General features: G+C 36.8%; 1 protein-coding gene across 3 annotated transcripts in view; it reads left to right on the top strand.

The window, feature by feature from the left end:
- Positions 1-21,198, top strand: part of LOC127446356 (lipoma-preferred partner homolog) — a 324,624-nt gene extending 303,426 nt beyond the window's left edge. For all 3 annotated transcript variants that reach the window (XM_051707243.1, XM_051707241.1, XM_051707242.1), the window contains 3 exons: positions 13,090-13,268; positions 14,542-14,662; positions 17,071-21,198. In XM_051707243.1, coding sequence (XP_051563203.1) covers positions 13,090-13,268; positions 14,542-14,662; positions 17,071-17,199 — 429 coding nt within the window. In that variant the 3' untranslated portion in view covers positions 17,200-21,198. The remainder of the gene's footprint in view (positions 1-13,089; positions 13,269-14,541; positions 14,663-17,070) is intronic.
- Positions 21,199-24,587: the final 3,389 nt, after the last annotated feature.

Below are 24,587 nucleotides of genomic sequence, written 5' to 3'. Positions count from 1 at the left end.
GAATCGATTTTGCTTGACAATCCTCATAAAGCTGCGGTTCTCTCGGTTGGTTGTGCATCTTTTTCTTCCACACTTTTTCCTTCCACTCAACTTTCTGTTAACATGCTTGGATACAGCACTCTGTGAACAGCCAGCTTCTTTGGCAATGAATGTTTGAGGCTTACCCTCCTTGTGAAGTGTGTCAATGATTGTCTTCTGGTCAACTGTCAGATCAGCAGTCTTCCCCATGATTCTGTAGCCTAGTGAACCAAACTGAGAGACCATTTTGAAGGCTCAGGAAACCTTTGCAGGTGTTTTGAGTTGATTAGCTGATTGGCATGTCACCATATTCTAATTTTTTGAGATAGTGAATTGGTGGGTTTTTGTTAAATGTGAGCCAAAATCATCACAATTAAAAGAACCAAAGACTTAAACTACTTCAGTCTGTGTGCATTGAATTTATTTAATACACGAGTTTCACAATTTGAGTTGAATTACTGAAATAAATGAACTTTTCCACGACATTCTAATTCATTGAGATGCACCTGTATATATATCTAACATGGCAGTTAGAGTAGTTAGGGTTTTGATTTTTTTGTCATTTATTTACTTACCCTAATGTTGTTCCAAAAAAGTATTACTTTCTTTCTTCAGTAAAACATCAAAAGAGAAGTTTAGCAGAATGTCCATGTTGCATTCACATTCTGCTATAATAACTCCTTTGTGTTCCAAGGAAGAGAGAAAGTCATATGGGTTCGGAACAACATTAGGGTGAGTAAATTATGACAGAATTTTTATTTTTTTGGATGAACTATTCCTCAAAACGTTCTCCTGCCATGTTTGATTTGACACTAAATCTGATGATCTCTCACATGCTTGATTGAACTGTTGAGGTATTCTGCGATTTCACTGAAACCTTCTGAGGTGACTGGCATACTAAAGTCGGTACAGGAAAAGAATGTCTCTGAAATGTAATGACAGGGTGATGTCTAGGAAAAGACATTGCGAGTTCTTGGCACGGTGCCTCTGCATTCATATCCAATTCATATGTAGCACTCTTTCCTTTAAATCTTTATATTTAAGTAGCTCAAAAGACAGAGGAAGTGAGGTTGTTTCCCTGAGCACCTCACAGTCCAAGGGATCCAAAGTGGCAGTTTGATTCAAGTTTGGTTCTAAGTCCTCTGTCCCAGAGCTTCTGTCTGCCTATCACACATTACCCTCCTTCATACTCAATTAGTTCTTGAATGTTCTCTTCTCTTCTCATTTTATTTTTTTATTTTTACTTGCCCCCTGTACTACTGTCTGTATTTTGACATACACATATAAGAGTGTTTATACAAATGAATACTGAAAACTTTAATCAAATGAAAATATGAAGAAAAAAAATGTTATTTTGTTTTTTGTCAAATAAAATGCTGCACAACAGGGCTTTATAGTATAAATTAAAACATAAATGAAAAAATCTGATTACCTGTGGCACAAGGCTGCTATGGCTGAATCACAGACTACTTTGAGTGCTTCCTGTGTGTTTTGACAGTACTCATTAATTCCAAATTAATTGCTGAAATATGGCAAGCTGAAATCTCACTGGAGAAGGAATTAATGTAAGTGTTCACAGCTGTTCAAACACTAAACACCGCATTGAGCATTACGTGCATTCTGTGTGACAGAGAGCACAGCATCACCTCTTGTTCATTCTGAAGCTCGCAGCACATGCAGACTCTATATTATTCAATAAAATTACATCCTTCTGCTGTTCAATGACCACACATGGTCATATCAAGATTTTAATATGATTAATTGTCAAATTGTCATCGATTTCATCTAAAACATCTAACATCCCATAAAATTTTGCTAGTAACACTATACTGGAGTATGGTACTGAAATTATCAAAGATGATATTGGACCATTTTAAAATTTTTGGTATCGTGATATTTCGTTAGTACCTGTATACCGCGCAACCCTAGCACATAAGCAAATACACACTGCAAAAAAAAAACAAAAAAAAAAAAACAAAACAGTATTTCTGTCTTGTTTTGCTGTAAAAAAAAAAAAAATACAAATAATAATATATATATGTATATAACTAAAGCATGTTTATATATATATATATATATATATATATATATATATATATATATATATATATATATATATATATAAACATGCTTTAGTTCACACAAAATGAAATGAAAATTCTGTCTTAATTTACTCACCCTCATGATTTTCCAAACATGTATGACTTTTTTCTTCTCCAAAAGTTGTTGTTTGTCAGGATGATAGCCTCAGTCATCATGCTGACTGAGGCTAGCATTCTGTCTAACTTCTCCTTTTGTGTTCCATGGAAAAAAGTCAGCAGGGTGGAACAATATGAGGGTGAGTAAATCCTGACAGAATTTTAATTTTTGGGTGAACTATTTCTTTAAGACTTAAATAAAAGACATAAATAGAATCTAACAATTTTGTGAGGTTTATGCTTAAAACAAAAAAGAAGAAAAATTTTAATAAACTTAATTAAAAGTACATTCTCTGAATATATATTAATATATTTTTTGCAGTACATACACTGAGTGTTGAGCTGGAAGGGAGGACAGAGAAAAATTGCAGGGTTACATAGCTGAGCAAATAGCTAAAAGCAGTCATGGTCTGAGTATTTTAGTGAAGGATTCATCTATTCAGAGCAGCCCTCTGACATTTGACCTCTCAGCTACAGGCTGTGAGGTCACTGTTGTCTTTGCTTTATTGAATATAATATATAATTAATTTAATTAAATATAATTGATAATATTATGATCAGATAGACACTCTGCGTCCTGACCCTGACAATCCTTAGAGTTATTAAGGATAGGTGCCTTTTCAGTGTTCTGTATAATTATTAAATTGTAGACAGGTGCTCTAGTGCATAGTTGGTTCATATATTGTAGTTACAGTATATATATATATACACACTACCGGTCAAAAGTTTTGAAACACTTGATTGAAATGTTTCTCATGATCTTAAAAATCTTTTGATCTGAAGGCTTATGCTTAAATGTTTGAAATTAGTTTTCTAGACAAAAATATAATTGTGCCACCATATTAATTTATTTCATTATAAAACTAACATTTAATAATAATAATTTAAAAAAAAGAAAGATTTTGAAATTGATGACTTGCACCAAATAATAAAGAAAAGCAGCCAATAAGTGCCCAACATAGATGGGAACTCCTTTAATACTGTTTAAAAAGCATCCCAGGGTGATACCTCAAGAAGTTGGTGGAGAAAATGTCAAGAGTACATGTCTGCAAATTCTAGGCAAAGAGTGAATACTTTGAAGATGCTAAAATATAACACAGTTTTGATTTATTTTGGATATTGTTTAGTCACAACCTAATTCCCATAGTTCCATTTATGTTATTCCATAGTTTTGATGACTTTACTATTATTCTAAAATGTGAAGAAAAAAAAATTATAATAAAGAATGAGTAAGTGTTTCAAAACTTTTGACCGGTAGTGTATATATATATACAGGGATGGGAGGGTTACTTCTGAAATGTATTCCACTACAGATTACAGAATACATGCTGTAAAATGTAATTTGTAACGTATTCCGTTAGATTCCTCAAGGTCAGTAATGTATTCTAAATACTTTGGATTACTTCTTTAGCACTGGTAGATATTTTCACTTGTTTGACTATAAAAACTCTGCCAGTACAGTAAGACAAAATACACATGTTAAAAATACATTCTCTGAAAAACCTAAATATCTTATGCAGTGTTGTTTCTAAAACAAGATAAATCTAACTGATCTTGTTTTAAGGATTTTTAGATATTTTTACAGGAAAACAATACAAAAAGTATTATCAAGAATATGATTTTTGCCCTAATATCAAAGGTCTTACTAGAAAAAAGAAATTATGATATAACATGAATTTTCTTGATAAAAAAATATGATAGTGTCTGGTAACGTGCATGTAAAATGACTAGAAATAGCTTAGCATAAAGCTGACAATTAACACAAGGTTTATTTCTATTTCTTGTGCTCCAAACTTACTTCAAACTTACTTCTCTGTCTGCTCGTATGAATGTAACACATCATAAGAAAGTGTTTCACCGCTTTATATGTATAAATGTTTTCCATCTGAAAGGACTAAATATTAAATGAAACAAATGACAATAAAATGCAAAGTAATCTCTTCAGTAATCAAAATACTTTTTGAATGTAACTGTATTCTAACTACCAATTATTTAAATTGTAACTGTAATGGAATACAGTTACTTTTTTTTTGTATTTTAAATACATAATCCTGTTACATGTATTCCGTTACTCCCCAACACTGTATATATATATATATAGAGAGAGAGAGAGAGAGATATACACACACACTGGTGGCCAAAAGTTTGGAAAAATTTACAGATTTTGCTCTTATGGAAAGAAATTGGTACTTTATTCACCAAAGTGGCATTCAGCTGATCACAATGTATAGTCAGGACATTAATTTGAAAACAAATGTTCAGAACTTCTATAACTACTTCAAAGTGTTCTCATCAAAAAATCCTCCACGTGCAGCAATGACAGCTTTGCAGATTCTTGGCATTCTAGCTGTCAGTTTGTCCTGATACTCAGGAGACATTTCACTCCACGCTTCCTGTAGCACTTGCCATAGATGTGGCTGTCTTGTCGGGCACTTCTCACGCACCTTAAGATTCATAACACTCTTTTCCAATTATCTGTTGTCCAATGTCTGTGTTTCTTTGCCCACTCTAACATTTTCTTTTTATTTTCTGTTTCAAAAGTGTCTTTTTCTTTGCAATTTTTCCCATAAGGCCTGCACCCCTGAGTCTTCTCTTTACTGTTGTACATGAAATTGGTGTTGAGTGGGTAGAATTCAATGAAGCTGTCAGCTGAGGATATTATATTAAAATTTTAATTTTGTTTTTTGTCAAATAAAATGCTGCACAACAGGGCTCAAACCAGCCCATCTGGCACCAACAATCATTCCACGGTCTAAATCACTGAGATCACATTTTTCCCCATTCTGATGGTTGATGTGAACATTAACTGAAGCTCCTGACCCATATTTACATGATTTTATTCATTACACTGCTGCTACACGATTGGTTGATTAGATAATCACATTAATAAGTACATTTACAGGTGTTCCTAGTAAAGTGGCCAATGAGTGTGTGTGTGTGTGTGTGTGTGTGTGTGTGTGTGTGTGTGTGTATATATATATATATATATATATATATATATACACACACACACACACACACACAGACACACACACCGATCAGCCACAACATTAAAACCACCTGCCTAATATTGTGTAGGTCCCCCTCATGCCGCCAAAAAGCGCCAACCCACATCTCAGAATGGCATTCTGAGATGCTATTCTTCTCACCACATTTGTAAAGAGTGGTTATCTGAGTTACCATAGACTTTGTCAGTTCGAACCAGTTTGGCCATTCTCTGTTGACCTGTCTCCTCAAAAAGGCATTTCCGTCCACAGACCTGCCCCTCACTGGATTATTTTTTTGTTTTTGTCACCATTCGGAGTCAATTCTAGATTGTTGTGTGTGAAAATCCCAGGAGATCAGCAGTTACAGAAATACTCAAACTAGCCCGTCTGGCACCAATAATCATCCATGTGACTATCTAATCAGCCAATCATGTGGAAGCAGTGCAGTGCATACAATCATGCAGATACGGGTCAGGAGCTTCAGTTAATGTTCACATCAACCATCAGAATGGGGAAAAGTATGATCTCAGTGATTTCGACCGTGGCATGATTGTTGGTGCCAGTTGGGCTGGTTTGAGTATTTCTGTAACTGCTGATCTCCTGGGATTTTCACACGCAACAGTCTTTAGAGTTTACTCAGAATGGTGCCAAAAACAAAAAAACATCCACTGACCAGCAGTTCTGTGGACAGAAATGCCTTGTTGATGAGAGAGGTCAACAGAGAATGGCCAGACTGGTCCAAGCTGACAGGAAGGTGGCAGTAACCCAAATAAACACGCATTACAAGAATGCTATGCAGAAAAGCATTTCTGAACATACAACACAGCAGCAGAAGACCCATCCGGGTATTACTACTGTCAGTTTAGAACAGGAAACTGAGGCTGCAGTGGGAACAGGCTCACAGAAACTGGACAGTAAACGATTGGAAAAACATCACCTGGTCTGACAAATCTGGATTTCTGCTGAGGCACACAAATGGTAGGCCCACTGCAGCTTCAGTTTTCTGTTCATGGCTGACAGAAGTGGAACCCAATATGGTCTTCTGCTGTTGTAGCGCATCCACCTCAAGGTTCGACATATTGTGCATTCTGAGATGCCTTTCTGCTCACTACAATTGTACAGAGGGGTTATCTGAGTTACCGTAGTCTTTCTGTCAGCTCGAACCAGTCTGGTCATTCTACATTGACCTCTTCATCAACAAAGTGTTTTCATCCACAGAACTGCCACTCACTGGTTATACACTCTATACGCTCTAAAGACTGTTGTGTGTAAAAATCCCAGGAGATCAGCAGTTACAGAAATACTCAAACCAGCCCATCTGGCACCAACAATCATTCCACGGTCTAAATCACTGAGATCACATTTTTCCCCATGCTGATGGTTGATGTGAACATTAACTGAAGCTCCTGACCCATATCTGCATGATTTTATACATTACACTGCGGCCACATGATTGGCTGATTAGATAATCGCATGAATAAATAGATTTACAGGTGTTCCTAGTAAAGTGGCTGGTGAGAGTGTGTGTGTATGTGTATATATATACAGGTGCATCTCAATAAATTAGAATGTCGTGGAAAAGTTCATTTATTTCAGTAATTCAACTCAAATTGTGAAACTCGTGTATTAAATAAATTCAATGCACACAGACTGAAGTAGTTTAAGTCTTTGGTTCTTTTAATTGTGATGATTTTGGCTCACATTTAACAAAAACCCACCAATTCACTATCTCAAAAAATTAGAATACATCATAAGACCAATAAAAAAAACATTTTTAGTGAATTGTTGGCCTTCTGGAAAGTATGTTCATTTACTGTATATGTACTCAATACTTGGTAGGGGCTCCTTTTGGTTTAATTACTGCCTCAGTTCGGCGTGGCATGGAGGTGATCAATTTGTGGCACTGCTGAGGTGGTATGGAAGCCCAGGTTTCTTTGACAGTGGCCTTCAGCTCATCTGCATTTTGTGGTCTCTTGTTTCTCATTTTCCTCTTGACAATACCCCATAGATTCTTCAGGTCTGGTGAGTTTGCTGGCCAGTCAAGCACACCAACACCATGGTCATTTAACCAACTTTTGGTGCTTTTGGCAGTGTGGGCAGGTGCCAAATCCTGCTGGAAAATGAAATCAGCATCTTTAAAAAGCTGGTCAGCAGAAGGAAGCCTGAAGTGCTCCAAAATTTCTTGGTAAACGGGTGCAGTGACTTTGGTTTTCAAAAAACACAATGGACCAACACCAGCAGATGACACTGCACCCCAAATCATCACAGACTGTGGAAACTTAACACTGGACTTCAAGCAACTTGGGCTATGAGCTTCTTCACCCTTCCTCCAGACTCTAGGACCTTGGTTTCCAAATGAAATACAAAACTTGCTCTCATCTGAAAAGAGGACTTTGGAACACTGGGCAACAGTCCAGTTCTTCTTCTCCTTAGCCCAGGTAAGACGCCTCTGACGTTGTCTGTGGTTCAGGAGTGGCTTAACAAGAGGAATACGACAACTGTAGCCAAATTCCTTGACATGTCTGTGTGTGGTGGCTCTTGATGCCTTGACCCCAGCCTCAGTCCATTCCTTGTGAAGTTCACCCAAATTCTTGAATCGATTTTGCTTGACAATCATAAGGCTGCGGTTCTCTCAGTTGGTTGTGCATCTTTTTCTTCCACACTTTTTCCTTCCACTCAACTTTCTGTTAACATGCTTGGATACAGCACTCTGTGAACAGCCAGCTTCTTTGGCAATGAATGTTTGTGGCTTACCCTCCTTGTGAAGGGTGTCAGTGATTGTCTTCTGGACAACTGTCAGATCAGCAGTCTTCCCCATGATTGTGTAGCCTAGTGAATCAAACTGAGAGACCATTTTGAAGGCTCAGGAAACCTTTGTATGTGTTTTAAGTTGATTAGCTGATTGGCATGTCACCATATTCTAATTTTTTGAGATAGTGAATTGGTGGGTTTTTGTTAAATGTGAGCCAAAATCATCACAATTAAAAGAACCAAAGACTTAAACTACTTCAGTCTGTGTGCATTGAATTTATTTAATACACGAGTTTCACAATTTGAGTTGAATTACTGAAATAAATGAACTTTTCCATGACATTCTAATTTATTGAGATGCACCTGTATATATATATATATATATATATATATATATATATATATATATATATATATATATATGCACACCGTTCAGCCACAACATTAAAACCACCTGCCTAATATTGTGTAGGTCCCCCTCATGCCACCAAAAGAGTGCCAGCCCGCATCCCAGAATAGCATTCTTTGTCAGTTCGAACCATTCTGGCCATTCTGGCTTTCCTCTAGGATGTAGTCAAAGCCTTTTTGGTTTTAAAAATATTTACAGTAGATATGAGAAGGATTCTTTTGTCTTTAAAGGTAAAATCAGTCGACAGACTGACATTGAAGGGTATACCAATGTTTAATATTCTGTGCAAAACAAATTCATGCCACCAAGTTGAGAATCATGCAAAATTGATACAGCCTCCTATCAAAGAAGTCATCCAGTAACTTTAAAGTGTTTTGCTTAAGTACACATTGCACGTTGTGAATTGGCAGTTGATGGTTACAGTTTACAGAGAGCGGAAATTTGATTTCAGTCTAATCTTATTTCCTCACTTGTCTCTTTCACTTTCAGATATTCACATTTCCTTACTTTCTCTCACCCTCTGTCTTTCTTTCTTTCCATCCTATCTCATACAGTCTAGTTTTAGTGTTTTACTTTTACTGTATATTTAATCATTTAGAAGATGCTTTTATTCTAAGCAACATACAAATGAGTAAAAAAACCAACAACAAAAAACAGGCGATTTTTCATAAAGGAGATTTTAACAAGTATTAGCAGTAGTGCAATACAGAATATCGAGAGTAAACCAGAATAGTACAAACAGAACTGTAGAGAAAAGTTGTTTTAATGGTAATAAAAAGTGTCTTTAAGAAAGTGCCTTTATTTATGGTTATGAATTAGTTAAGTGCTTTCGGAAGTGGAGTGTCTTCAGCTGTTTTTAAGTTATATCTTTAAGAGAGTGCTGATCTAGAGGCAGCTCTGAACACAAGCAACAGAGCCTTGAATTTGATACGGGCAGCTACAGGTAGACAGTGGGGAGACGTGAAGAGGATTGTGACATGGTCCCTACTTGGATGGGGGAAGACCAGACACATGTTCTTGATTAATTTTTGTGCCACTAGCGTCACCAAAGAGAATTGCAAAAATTATGACCAACATAAACAAACAATGAACAGATGTGTTTTTATAAACTTACATCAACCAAGATGAATAAACGCTGTTGAAAATATTGTTCATTGTTTGTTCATGATGCCTAATGCATTTACTAATTAACAAATAAAACCTTATTGTAAAGGTGCTATTCATTCAACATATCATTCATCTGACTATTTAGGCATTTAGTGTGTGAAATTAAATGCTGATTTTGTACATTTTTAGAAATGCGACATTGTCTCTCAATCTTTACGGATTCCTGTATCTATACAGTCACTATTAACTCTCCTTAGTACACTATTGGGCCAGCACTTTTAGAAATTGTCCTGCAAAGGCAATGTGTGTTCTGTTTAGAGTTTAGCAATGCCAGGCCCACAAGCAGAAGAGTACCTGGAAGAGCGAAAGAGAGTGTCAGTGCACTTTATCAGGAAATTGAAAAAGCAACTAGGGAGTGAAGAGGCTACAATTGACTTCAATACTCTCCACTCACCCCTTCGTTCAGAAAGACGATGTCTGACCTAAATTCATTTTACCTCATCTGCCTAGACGTTTGTTTAGCCTTTCAGGCAAACACTTAGAGAAATGTATGGAGCAAAAAAAAAAAAAAAAAAAAAAGAAGAAGAAGAAGATTATGTGAATATATCACATTCTGGAAGTTTAAACTGTGAGCATGAGTAGACATCTAGTGCCCTCTAGTGGATCTCCCAACCCTCTTTCTTCCAGCTGTGAAGCCATTAGTAGAGCACAGATTTTCCTTAATCATCTTTGAAAGTTATAAATCCACTGTAAATGAAAACTGCTTTGACGTCAGCATAAAAGCTGCAGCAAGAATCAGAAAAGCCATGTTGGGGAAGAGAGGACTGACTGACCCAGACTGCACTGTCATACAGTTGACTGTACGTAGCAGAAACAAGCCTCTGGTTCAAGTGTGAGGTATTCCTTCAGTAAAGCAACTCTGTTCTTGAAGGCTGCCCGATGGCACCCCTGATTATACATACAGACTCACCCCAACCTTACCTTATGTTGCTTATCCTTACAACGAGTTATGAGACAAGCCCAGAGGGCTCTCAGCAGCAAGCTTATTAAAGGCTTTATCCGTTTCCAGGATTTGCAGAGGATTGCGGAATGGACATTGTTTGTACACAAGTGTTGCTCTGGGAAATAATGTTAATTTCTATTATACTCACTGAAGAAACGAGGAATTACAAACTTGTGTACCTACAGCCCCGTCTTTGATGTAGATTTCTTTTCCATTTTTTCTTATCTGACACACAGATACACCATCTAAATCGTAGTTGATCTAAGAATGATGAGCGGATCGTAGGAGCTCAGGGCCGAGACCTTTGACATCCATCTCAGCTTGCTGGTGAACTGAGAGCATGGGAAATTATCCCAGCACACAGACAGAGCAAACAGGATTTGGCTGTTTTGACAAATGGGACACTTTTGAGTAAATTCTGCCCTTGCAAATTCTATAGAATTTAACTTGTCTTAATGTTAGTGGTAGGGCTGTCAGTTGATTAGAATTTGAAAATCAAATTAATTACATAAAATAACGATTAATTCATCGAATTAGTCACATATATCAAAGTAATTATAAATTTAATGTACACTCATTGAGCACTTTATTAGGAAAACCTGTACACCTACATTTTCATGCGATTTTCTAATCAGCCAATCATGTGGCATCAGTGGCAGTTCTGCGGACGGAAATTCCTTGTTGATGAGAGAGGTCAACGGAGAAAGGCCAGACTGGTTCGAGCTGACAGAAAGGCTACGGTAACTTAGATAAACACTCTGTACAATTGTAGTGAGCAGAATAACATCTCAGAATGCACAACACGTCGAACCTTGAGGTCGACCATGTCGGGCACTTTATTAGGACCATAGTGTTCCTAATAAAGTGTTCCGTGAGTGTTTAATAATTCAGATCATTCAAAGGCATTACAATATTTTGGCAGACAAGACAATAAAGAAATTGGATTTAGAAGTCAATATATTGTTTGCTTTATGGACCTACAGTCCACTGAAATCCATTTTGTAATTGTGTTTGTCAATCTGTCTGAGGGCTGTACCGACAGGACACGTTCTTCAATATTTTGTGCGATAAACACTGTTTTTAGGACACTGTGTCAAATTCAGTGCAGTTTGACACTTTAAGAAATGCATCTTGAGACCTCTGGATTCTGAGCTGTGTTCCGTCCTGCTGTTTTTGAAAGCATGAACAGGTCCTGTTGTGTGAAGCTCCTTATGTGTTACCCGCATGCTATCTCAGTAAGTGTGATTTGTTTTCTGAAAAACTGGAGCTGCGCTGACTGCCCCCTGCAGTCTTGCAAAAATGTGAAGTTGGTACTTCATGCTTGAATTGCTGTGATGGTAGAAAAAAAAAACTTATTATGGAATTAATGTATGGTCAGGGGTCATGATTAATCGCATTAATGTTTTTTTACTGCGTTATTTTTATATAATTAATCACATTGAATTAACGCGTTAAATTGACAGCCTTAGTCAGTGTATATTTATGGGTGTTATACCCGCAGGCCTGTGAGCCATGGCCACGTCAACAACGCAGTACAAATCATCAGGGCCTTTTGGCGCATCATGGCATGGCTTTCAATGTTGCCACACATGCACACATGCATGGAATGCTGTGTTTGAAAACAGTGCTAAGTGGCTGTGCCAAAGAGACAGGCAGCCAAAGAGGACAGCTGTGGCCTGGAGTACTTACACATACTGACATGTGTCTGTATGTGTTCGCACCCCCTCATGCAAAGAACCTCTCTCTCTCTCTCTCTCTCTCTCTCTCTCTCTCGCGTTCTCTCTCTCTCTCTCTCTCTCAAACACACGCACACAGGCTTTCAAAGAGAAAGTCATCCTATAATTGATCACACACAGAGGATTTCACCATCCTTTGCTGTAATTTCTTGGCTGGAGAGAAGGGAGGGGGATAGAAGATTCTTTTATATGAAATATCGAAATAACAAATCCAGGGCTCGGGGTGGACATTAAGAAGAGGAATGCGAGCGAAAAGTCATCAGCTGGCCCGCAGCCCAGTATCCATGGCTGAGGAAAAGCCTGCAGTCATCAGAATGTGGACGTATTTACTGCTGCGCCTCTCGCAGAACGAAAGCGAGTGTGAAAAATGGCTTTGTTTGTGAACCAGAGAGTAGCTAATCAGATCGCCTCACTTTGTTCCATTGCTCAATGTATATATACTTTACATATAGTATATACTTTTTTCCCTCAGGCATTTGAGGACAGAGATACACTTGTGACACCCATTTTGATGGCCACATTATTGTACAGAGATCCATTAAATGCTGGTAGCTAATAGAATTAAGAGATGTTTGTGTTTCTGAAGTTGTTTGTCAATGAAAAAAGTTTGAAAATCCATGAAAGAATGTTGAAATTCACTTCATGCTCTTCTCTCGGTTTATTTTTGTCTGTCTCTGGCTTGCTGTCTCTGTAAATCAAGAATATTTTCTTTTTATTTAAGCTCGAAGGCTATTATGACTGCCAACCTACATCACTCACTATCAGAGCTTGAATTACGTGCTGATATGAATCTATCACAGATGCCCTTTTTCATAGTTTGCCTAGGCTTAGCTTGTACGTTATGTAAGAGTTTTGTTTCTTTATGTGTTTTCGATTTTAGAACACCCTGGAGACCTGCAACATATGTAGTAAGCCTATAATGGAGCGTATCCTGCGGGCGACTGGGAAGGCCTATCATCCTCATTGCTTTACCTGTGTGGTGTGCCACCGAAGTCTGGACGGCATTCCCTTTACTGTGGACGCCTCAAACCACATCCACTGCATTGAAGACTTCCACAAGTATGACCGTGCACACAAACATGCTTGATACATACTGCTGTGCAAAACACATGAACACATTTTGATAACCAAAACTGAGTCTGTTAGACAATGATCTGTCCTGTGACAGACTTTGGCGCAAATATGTGTGACCATTCCTGCTCAACCCGCTCCGAGCGGGATTCGAACCGCCGTCAGTGGGCATGGGAGGCTAAAGGCTACAGCCTCTAGCATAAGTTGCTAGTGCGCCTCTTGAGGTGAGGGGAGTGAGGTTTACACACTGCACAGCTACCTACCAGCTGGCTACTGTTAAATATGCTCAGATTCAAGGAAAACTGAGTGTGAAAATTGCAGTAACTACAAAATCCTCACTAAAACCAAGTAAATTTGAAGTCATTTTTTTTCTCAGTTTCAGGGTTGGCTTTGTTACTGTGTTTTGGTTTTATAAAGCAGCATACTTTAGCATACATACTGTATCCAAGACAAATTAAAGCATTCAGTAACTGAACCTTCCCATACATTCTGTATATATCAACACTTATTTATGCTTTTCATTATCTCTGTTACACAAAGATATTGCATTAAACCTTTAAAATAGATGTCATGTTTTCCTTTCAATACCATTTGTTTTTTTTATTTGAAGTTGTATCTTGTGTCATGCAACTTTATCTTTTGAATAGACTGTCTAGTGTTGTTATAATTATGGAAAGCAGCTTTTTTGTATCTGCTAAGGAATTGAAAGGTTTCATATGGAATCCGTTGATTGTGAGAATGTAATCACAACAGAACTGCCATTGTGTCGAGGAACAGTTTGGTCAAACCTGGACTGTACTCATTGTTACTATTGTGGTTTATATTGGCCACCATCTGCAGAACTTCCTCCTTTATGCTATGTGTGTGTATAATCTAATGAAGAAGTTCAGTCACCTGACTGGGTTTTGCTTTGTTTACACATCCTCACTGCCTTTGTATTTCGGTATCTCTGTTCTTGTCCTGTGTTCCCAAAATGCAGAACACACTAATGTATTCATTTTGGAGCTTTCGAAAACATTTGTCTTTGAAATAATATTCAACTGGGCTCAACTGGAAACTTTCAAAAGCTGCCAAAGTAATTGTAGGTAATTTATTATCGATGGCCTTTCAATATAGATTAAAGCAAAGTAATTTATTATACATGGCCTTCAAATACAGTAGTTTGGAAACTTTTTGACTTAAGTATTTGGACACTTAAGTCACAGTTATAAATGTATAAATTAAATGTAATTAAATACCAAAATGTGTTTCCTTTTTCCAGAAAATTTGCCCCACGTTGCTCTGTGTGTAAAGAGCCCATAATGCCAGCTCCTGGTCAGGAGGAGACTGTGCGTATTGTTGCCTTGGACCGTGACTTCCATGTGCAGTGTTACCGCTGTGAGGTAAGTAAATGTACTTGAGTATGGTTACAAGTTTCTAAATGTATGTGGAATTTAGCAATAGCACATGAGTAAGAGTGCAAGAGACCAACAGCACGATTACAAGTGTAATTTTGCTTTTTACCACAGTTTCAAGTTTTTAAGTTTTACGTTTTTTAAATAATCAGTTGAGTCAATGATTTAATGACACTCATTTGTCATCACCTGCTGGCATTAAGTTGTAATCGGCAGAAATGATCAGTAAACATATCTCTTTGGTGAATGGATTCCAACCTTGTCTCATAGAATCTTGTTACTATCAGGGTCGTATTAATGCACTGGCGGCTGCATGGGGGCCCAGAACTCCCAGGATGGGGGACCCGGTCGTGGCATCCACAACTATATACTCCCCCGTCGATGTTCACGTGAGAGTGTGTATGTAATCGCATTTAGCGGGAGACGCTGAAGTAGACACAGAGATGGTGCCAACGGCTAAACCAGTTCATGTAGCGCATGGTCATAGGTTGACAACATTCCGCCCCTGGTTACTATACCAAAATGTTTGCAAAATTATTTTTTACATAGCTTGTTGAAACGTATCACGGCAGTTTCCTGGTGAAATGTACACTAGAGGCACTACTACAACAATTACTTTTCTTTTTCTTTCACTCATATCACAAGTAAACGTCAGCTTATCAGTTCTTAAACCATGGGTCTGTTAAATGCTTCATTCTGATTAGTTGACAGTCGTTCAAAGGTGTGCAATTATTTTTCAGCAAGCGCATAACTATGTAGTTCCAGGTCTTGACCGCATAATGGTTCCATATCACTTCGCCAAATTATTTCAGTTATTTCTTAGAGCCATACAGGCTACCACAACAAAATAACCATTTAAAACAAAGATTTTTTTTTTTAAGTGAATCGGATAAGAACAAAAAACAATGTCTATAATAGAGCCTCGATGTCAACGCACTCATGCGACTTGATAAATACAACATTTTCTATATTATCAGAAATACCTTTTTATATCTGTGCACTCTTGCGCTCCCCCTCTCTTTTGCTCTCACACAGGGACACACATACATACTCATAAGCAACAAACAGAGCCTTCATATCAGCACACCCCTGCGACCCAGTGGGGTTGTAAACCATTGTTTAGCAATGGAAAAGCTATATACAAGAATGACGACACTACCACGTTGCTGCTGAGAAATATACTTAAACTTACACTGTGGCAATTTGAATGATGTAACTGCTAACGACAGCCGCAGCAATCAGAGGTAATCCCACAAGCGATCTCTCTTAGTTTCTCTCTTTCTCTTGCTCACACACACAGACACACACAGTACCTCGTTGCTCCAGTAAGTGCTTGAAAGCAGCACAAGCTTCCATTACTAGTTCTAAAGTGACGTTTTCGAACTAGCAACGATGGCTTAGGCTGTATCAAAGCAAGACTCTGAATTCTTGGCGGAAGAAATTAGTTCCACTCACAAGAGCATTTTAGGGATGAAAACCAAAAAAATGTCTTGAGATAAAACCCTGAACGATGTCTTAAGGTGTGGTAACCATTGTTATAAATGGAATGATTGACTCCTTATGTGTGCATTATTTTTCAATAATTCAATGGTCCATTGTCAATTATTCCTTACATAAACACTTAATTGTTGCCCTGTTCCTCACACAATGCTATCTTATGGCATTTAAACACTTTTACTGTAGTGAATCACTTGGAAGATACATTTTAACATTTGCATTACATAATCAACTACATTTACAAGCTTGTTTGACTGCGATCAAATTGTGTTGTAGCTTAACTGATAGAGCATTACACTAGAAATGCAGTGGACTAGGGTATGATTCCTGAAGAGCATGCAAGTCAACACGTAAGCCGAAAGTGTCATAGTAGCACCACAAAATTAAGTGGTTCCTTTAGCAGTTGCGTTTTTCATGTAACATTTACTTTTTATGACACTCGGTTTAGGTTTAGGTTTAGGTTTAAGGTTTAGGATAGGGTTGTCGCATTTGTTGATTTAAAATTCGATAGAGCATTTACCTTAAAAACCTCATCTTTTGGGAGAAAATTTTACTTGCTTTAAGCAACTCCTGTGATACATGTAAGGAACAACATAATATCATTTTGCAAAAATGTCACCACAGTCACGCAATTTTCATGAGATCATACTGACAGATTTAAAAGGTTCAATTCACTAGGATGAATCAAAATCCCCATCACTATTTGGAAAGTCACAAACAGAGACAAGTGGAGTGATACAAATTGTGAAGCGACCCAGTGCTATTATACTAAATATCAGCACTCTTAGTATACAGCTTGGCTAATCAAATTCGAGGATGAGAACAAACTTTTGTGTAAATGTACATTTGTATGATTCTTCAAATACTGAATAATATTCTATTTTGTGTGCACAACATAGGACTGTGGCTGTCTTCTCTCTGAGGGGGACAATCAGGGTTGCTACCCTCTGGATGGGCATGTTCTCTGCAAAAATTGCAACACCAGTCGCATCCAGGCCCTCACTGCCAAGGCTACGACTGACCTCTGAGTCACAAACATACAGTATATACATGCACATCCCTGGTATCACTGCAGATGCATTCATCAAATCCTGAGAAACACCATATCCTGTCAAATCACTGCATGCAAATATTTATGCCTAGACATACTCAATGCACATGCACGCATAAAGCTGTCAGTCCACTTAAGAAGCCACATCTTTTCTTATTGCTCATGCGCCTCCACACACTGTATTGAAATTGCACTCATTTATTCTGTCCAGGGAAAAGTATTCCTTCTTATAAGCAGACATGTATTCCTCAAGGCTCACAACAGCTGCTTTTGAACACCTAAATAATGTACAGGTAGACCTTATTAGAGATATATAGAGACGGATGGTGTTTTCAAAATGCTCCAATCATTTTTAACAATGTTTTTAAAGCAATAGTTTATCCAAAATTGAAAATGCTGTCATCATTTACTCACCCTTGTGTCGTTCCAAACCTTGTCGTTCTTTCTTCCATGGAACACAAAAGGAGATGTTCGGCAGAATGTTAGCCTCAGTCACCATTCACTTTCATTGTCTGAAAAAAAAAAAAAAAAAAGATGCAATGAAAGTGAATGGTGACTGAAGATAACATTCTGAGGGTGAGTAAATGATGGCAGAATTTTTGGGTGCACTATCCCATTAATAATAGTTGATAAAACCCTCATAGAACATCACAAGACACTACCTCTGAAAAGAGACCATGCTCTACAATCACTATAATTTTTGGTATCTATCTGACCTATGGCTTTGATTTTAAAATGTATATCTCTGTTGAAACTGTATTTCACCATCAATCACAGAGGCAATATCTATGGAAATATGCTTTCATGCAGTGCTACCAGTTATATAAACAAAGTCACACCAATGGATACAAGTATACAAACTCATACATTCACTGCAATGGCTTTTCATAGCTTTATCTTATAATGCAGATACAAACATGCTTGCCAGGAATTTTTCACAATATATCATTCAAACACAGTTGAATAGCATTTTAAATGGATATAACATTGAAACCTCCTGATATATTATGATGCCTTTGATCATTTCTGTTGGGAAGCTTGAGGTTTCATTTTTGCAAAGGTACATGACATTTACAGGTATAGAAAGACCCTGACTCTGACCTTGATTCATGCATCAGACTTGCTTCATTATCAGCATGTTTTGATAACATACAGGTGTAAACACTGTTTATAAACACACAGCCTTTTTATGTACACATTTCTGAATTCACCCTTTGAGATAAAAGTTACCAAAGAGCTACATTTACTTTCTCTGGGAAAGTGTGTATGTATATTGTTGTTTGCTTATGAAATCTGGGAAATCGGGAAGAGTATTTTATCACTTAAGGACTGTGAATAACCTTCAGTAGCTCATGTAAGACTCAAAGCCCAAATATGCTGTGGTTCATTTAGTGCGATCTCCTGTTTCGTCCTCAATGGAACACTTTAATTCAAGCTAATTTAATAAGAAATATCCTATGCTTAGAGATTTTTTTGTGGTTTGGTATTATTTTTTCCAGTTGCGCTCAGTTATTGCATTTATTTGTATATCATGAGTGAAAAATATTGAGGATGTATTGGGATAAAATGTATGTATGCATTTTCAGATATGCACAGTGAATTGTGTAATACTTAACTATGTAATAGCAGAATGAGAATAATTTGGTATTAATTTAAAAGTCTCAGAGGAAAAAATGAATGCTCTCTGATTAGGTTTAAAGTGTGACAATCAGGGCAGAAAGGATTTGGGAAAAACTGTGTTGTATTTTTTCTAATTTGATCTATAGTAAGACTTAAAAGGCTGATGTGCTCTCTTACACAGCCCAGTGATCAATATTTTAAATATCCTCAAATTGTGAATTTATTGTAGTATTAGTTACTTATAAGATAGATATTAAAAATAGGAAAACCATATAAGGATAAGAATTCTACTTTCATAATTTTGTAAATGGATAATATCATTATGCAAATTTCTTCTATGTTGTTGCATTGACACTTTACTTAAAGGGATAGTTCACCCAGAAATGAAAATTCTCTAATCATTTACTCACCCTCATACCATACCAGATGTGTATGACTTTCTTTCTTCTGCTGAACACAAACAAAGATTCTAAAAAAAAAAAAATGATCAGCTCTGTAGGTCCATACAATGCAAGTGAATGGTGGCCAGCACCAAAAAGTATATAAAGGCAGCATAAAAGTAATCCAAATGACTCCGGTGGTTAAATCCATTTCTTTAAAAGATAGGTGTGGGTGAGAAACAGATCAACATTTAAGTCCTTTTTTATGATCAATACCCATTTACACTTTCACATTCTTCTTTTGTTTTTGCCAAATTGCATTCTTCATGCATATTGCCATCTACTGGGCAGGGAGGAGAATTTATAGTAAAAAAGGACATCAATATTGATCCGTTTCTCACCCACACCTATCATATCACTTCTGAAGACATGAATTTAACCACTGGAGTCGTATGGATTACTTCTGTGCTGCCTTTATGTGTGTTTTGGGGCTTCAAAATTTGGTACCTATTCACTTGCATTGTGAGGACCTACAGAGCTGAGATATTCTTCTAAAAATCTTTGTTTGTGTTCAGCGGAAGAAAGAAAGTCATACACATCTGGAATGGCATGAGGGTGAGTAAATAACGAGAGAATGTTTATTTTTGGGTGAACTATCCCTTTAAGAATGATATGCAGACATTTTTATTCATGTGTTTGAGCTGTTCTTAAAACTACAGTGCACACAGTTTTGGAAAATCAGAAATTATGAATATATATCTACAGAGTGCCATCATAAATTTAGAGGTTTCAAGAGTTAACAACCCAGGGAAATTTCAGTCATATCGGTTTACTGCAGTGATGCCCCAGGGAACTTCCCCTCTGGTTGCAAGGGTAAATTCAGATGTGAAAAACATAATATATATGCATACTACATATTAATATATATATATATATATATATATATATATATATATATATATATATATATATATATATATATATATATATATGTGTGTGGTCACAGATCCTTCTTGATTTATTATGGCAGTTTGTGGATTGTTCAGTATGTAAAACTAAATGCGCTGTGGCTTTAAGCCACGAGAGCTACATTTGTGCTTCAGTGCTTCAATCTATACCTCCTTTTCTTAGTACCTTTTCTAAATGTGCTGTGCCTTTTCCAGCCTGTGTGGAACTGTGGTGTTTTAACTTGATTGAGCACAGAAACAGCTGTTTGTGGCTGGTGCTGTGTGTAGTTTTATTTTTGTTTTGTTTTTTTTTGCAATTCACACTACCTAGAGGCAACGCATATTTGCTACTTGAACTGATCTTTTTTTCCATTTTTTTAGGTAGAAAGACCAAATATTTCAAGTCTTAATTAGACATTTGAGTGTTGAAATATTAAGAGTGTTATTGGAAAGAAAATTATTTCTGAATTACTTGCCACAAATAGGCTGTCCTTACTTTCCCTTGCTTTTTACATCCCAAAAACGAAATCTCAAGTTCTTCTTACACATATTGCAGATAGATTTGTCTCAATTTGAATTTAATTAATTATTTTTTATCTATAAAGCATTCCTTTACCATTTAAGTTGTATTTGTAAGGGTTTTATTCTGTTATTCAAGTATATGATCTGGTGCAATTGCGCACACACAGTACCTAGTTTCATGTTGTGCCAATTTGTGATCATTACAATAGCAAAAACCTGCTGATTATATAAGACTGTTGTTGCAACATATTCCAAATACCAGCATTTAATTGCCATTGAAATACATGAGTAAAACCTATAGAAAACATATAGGACTGGTGGAAAGCTGTCATATACCGAACAGGGCACTTTTATGTTTTTGTTTCCTTTCATCAAAAAAGGTAGTTTAAAGGAACCTAATATGTGCCCTGGTGACATTCTAATTATGTACTTGGATTCTGTTCTTCCACTCTGATGTTTTCATCATGTACAACTTCCTCTATAATTAATAAACCTTTTGAAAAACTCCATAGTGGTTATTTGATTATTTCTGTTGTCAGTTGTTTTTTCCCCCATGTAAAACCATATAAAAACCTCCAGTTTTTATATGGTTTTACATCTCCAGTCTCCAGACATTTTTCTTTGCCTTTTCTTTCCTTACTTATGCTTCCAAATGCTGCTGTTAATTTCAATTTCAGCTCTTTGCACCGTTTGGCAGGTTTCCCAGGTAACGGAGATAGCTTTCCATTGCACTCTTTGCACACCCTAAATGTGAGAATTGATTGCTGCAACCTAGTCTCATAGAATAAACGTTACTATAACAACATTTTTGCAATTTGACTTTTACATGCCGAATTCTACGTTTCGCTGCAGTTTCCTGGTGAAATCATCACTACAGGCGCTACAGAAACTTTCACACAAATCACGAATACAATGACAAATGTTATAAACACACATTTTTTGCTCTATTACTCACTCATTGCCAAGGTTAGGAAGGTTACTTTTAAAATGTATTCCACTACAGATTACAGAATACATGCTGTGAAATGTAATTTGTAATGTAATCCTTTAGATTACTCATAATCAGTAATGTTATCTAAATACTTTGGATTACTTCTTCAGCAATGGCAGAATCTTTCACTTGTTTTTAACTACAAAGAAGTGAAAAACGTGAAAGAAATCTGCCAGTACAGTAAAACAAAATACACTATAAAAAATGCATGCTTTGAAAAAGCCTAAATATCTTATGCAGTGTAGACAGTGGACTTGGAAGACTGTGGTTTGAGACCAGTACAGCATGCAAGCTGACACATGTGATGAAAGTTTCACAGAAGTGATACGAGATGACGTGATTTCATTTTACAACACTATCGATTAGGTTTAGGTGCAGGGTTGGGGAGTAACTAAATACATGTAATGGATTACGTATTTGTGACGAGGTGGAGGGCAGGGCCGGGCCGTGTCTATGCACGCCCGGCCCCCAATCGGGCAAATCAGCCGAGGAGAGGGATAAAATCAGCAGTATGCGGCAGTTCGAGAGAGAGAGAGCCACATGCAGCTGCCGTGTGTGCATTTGCGTTTGTGTCTTATTGTTTTAATTAAACATTACTTTGACTGTTCGTCCGGTTCCCGCCTCCTCCTTGCCCATTTGAACCCTGTCCCGCCTCCTCCTTGCCCATTTGGACCCTGTCCCGCCTCCTCCTTGCCCATTTGAACCCTGTTACAGTATTTAAAATACAAAATATTAGTAACCGTATTCCACTACAATTACAATTTAAATCAGTGGTAATAAGAATACAGTTACATTCAAAAAGTTTTTTGATTACTGAAGAGATTACTTTGCATATGTTTCATTTAATTTTTAGTCTGCTTAGTTGGTAAACATCCATATAAATTATGCGATCAGAGGAGTGTTTGAGTGTTTTTTTTTAATGTTTTACATTCATACAAGTAGAAAGAGGGTGCTTTCACACTGTTTTGAATGAAAAGGTGCATATTATGTTATATGATCAGAAGATGATGTCATTGTGTATACTTTGTGGGGTTTTTAAGTATGTTTGGATCAGCAGAGACAGTTAACCTTGTGTAAATTGGCATGTGAACACTTAGCTTTATGCTAAGCTAAAATGATATGTCTAGCTCTTTACATGCACCTGTTATCAGGCACGATCATATTTTTCTAATCAAGAAAATCCACATTAGATTATTTTTTTTTTTCTCTAGTAAGATATTTAAAATTAGGGCAAAGATGTACTGCAAAACTCTTTGTTGTATTTTATTCCTATAAAACTAAAAATCCTTAAAACAAGATACATTTACTTGACCTTGTTTTATAAGCAACGGTGCATACGATTTTTTTCAAGTGTATTTTTTGTTACTGTACTGGAAGATGTTTTTTTTTTTCACTTGTTATTAACTTGTTTATAGTCAAAACAAGTGAAAAAATCTGACAGTCCTGAAGAAGTCATCCAAAGTATTTAGATTACATTACTGACCTTGAGTAATCTAACGGAATACTTTACAAAGTATATTTTACAGCATGTATTTTGTAATCTGTAGCAGAATACATTTTAAAAAGATAATCCTTCCGACCCTGTTTAGGTGATGGTTTTGGGTAAGGATGTCTGTTTTGTTTCACACTCATTTGCTTTTTTATAACACTATTGGTTAGGTTTAGGTTAAAGTTTTAGGTTAGGGAGGTACGTTTTGCTCATTAAAACATCCATCTAATATTTGCCTGAAAAGTCTCGACTGATTACGACACCATTTCACTCGCTTTTGGCACCCCCTGCTGGACTTTTCCATGAAAAACTGCAGCCAAACGTGTAATGAAGTGCGTAATTTATTTTTGCAAAAATTTTATCACAATGCATTTATTACAATACATGCTGGTATTATTGATATATCCAGAACATACTTTGCCACTTTAGTTGTTATGTAAGAGACAATCAGCAGAATCACAATTTAGATGCAACTGACTGACAGCATTTTTCCTCTTTGCTGACTTAGGTATTTACTCTGTGAAAACAGTGAGATATAAAATGGGATTTAATGTTGGAATGAGGTTGATGGAGTTGTTAAAATAATTTCAAAGACTCAAAATAGGGCCTTTATCATGGGCCCTCTGAGATCCTGCTTGATTTAATCCTTTTAATTTGTCATCCCCCTCTGCGTTCCAGGAACCAGCAATAAGCCACACACAATCTTTCATTCTTTCCAGTTTTGTAAATTGGAGCAGCAATCCAAAATATAAAGTTGAAAACGAACCCAGAAAAATCCAGAGAAAATGTCACATTAACAATTGTTTGAAAGAGTACAAAATAGTGCAATATTCACTGACATGTTTGTTTTGGTTTTATTTGAAGACTAAACTTGCAGCTAGATACTAGGCACTTTGGAGACCACACAATGCAATAATCTAACTCAAATAATATTATGGAATTATCCGTTTGGAATTGGGGCCACAGTGCAACATCATTTGACCTAATCTCTGTTCTGTATGCTGTTTTGCATTAGCATATCTCTGACCTCTCATTTTTCTCTTTTAGCATGTGATTTAGAATAGAAGATTGACTATATTTCCTCTGTACAGGAAGTTTATCCTAATATTACTACTGAAATAAAGGCGAAGACAGAGAAACAATGAAATGGAATCTATAAATCTATATATTTGTGCATCGCAGTGCTTTTTTGTGTTTGTGTGTGTTTAGTCTCTTTGTGTGTGTCCCCTTCAGGGAAACAATGTAGCACTTGGATTTACTGCTTGCTAATCTGCTGTTTACAAACAAATTGATGAGTATGTGTCCCTCTGGCTAACATGATGTGTGTGTGTGTGTGTGTGTGTGTGTGTGTGTGTGTGTGTGTGTGTGTGTGTTTGGTTGTATGAGTACATATAGGGGAGATGGAGAGCCTGGAGG

This window comes from Myxocyprinus asiaticus, chromosome 9, assembly GCF_019703515.2.
Source record: "Myxocyprinus asiaticus isolate MX2 ecotype Aquarium Trade chromosome 9, UBuf_Myxa_2, whole genome shotgun sequence".
Taxonomy (NCBI): Eukaryota; Metazoa; Chordata; class Actinopteri; order Cypriniformes; family Catostomidae; genus Myxocyprinus; species Myxocyprinus asiaticus.
Note: the sequence above shows the minus strand (reverse complement) of the source record. Positions and strands in the feature narration are given on the sequence as shown.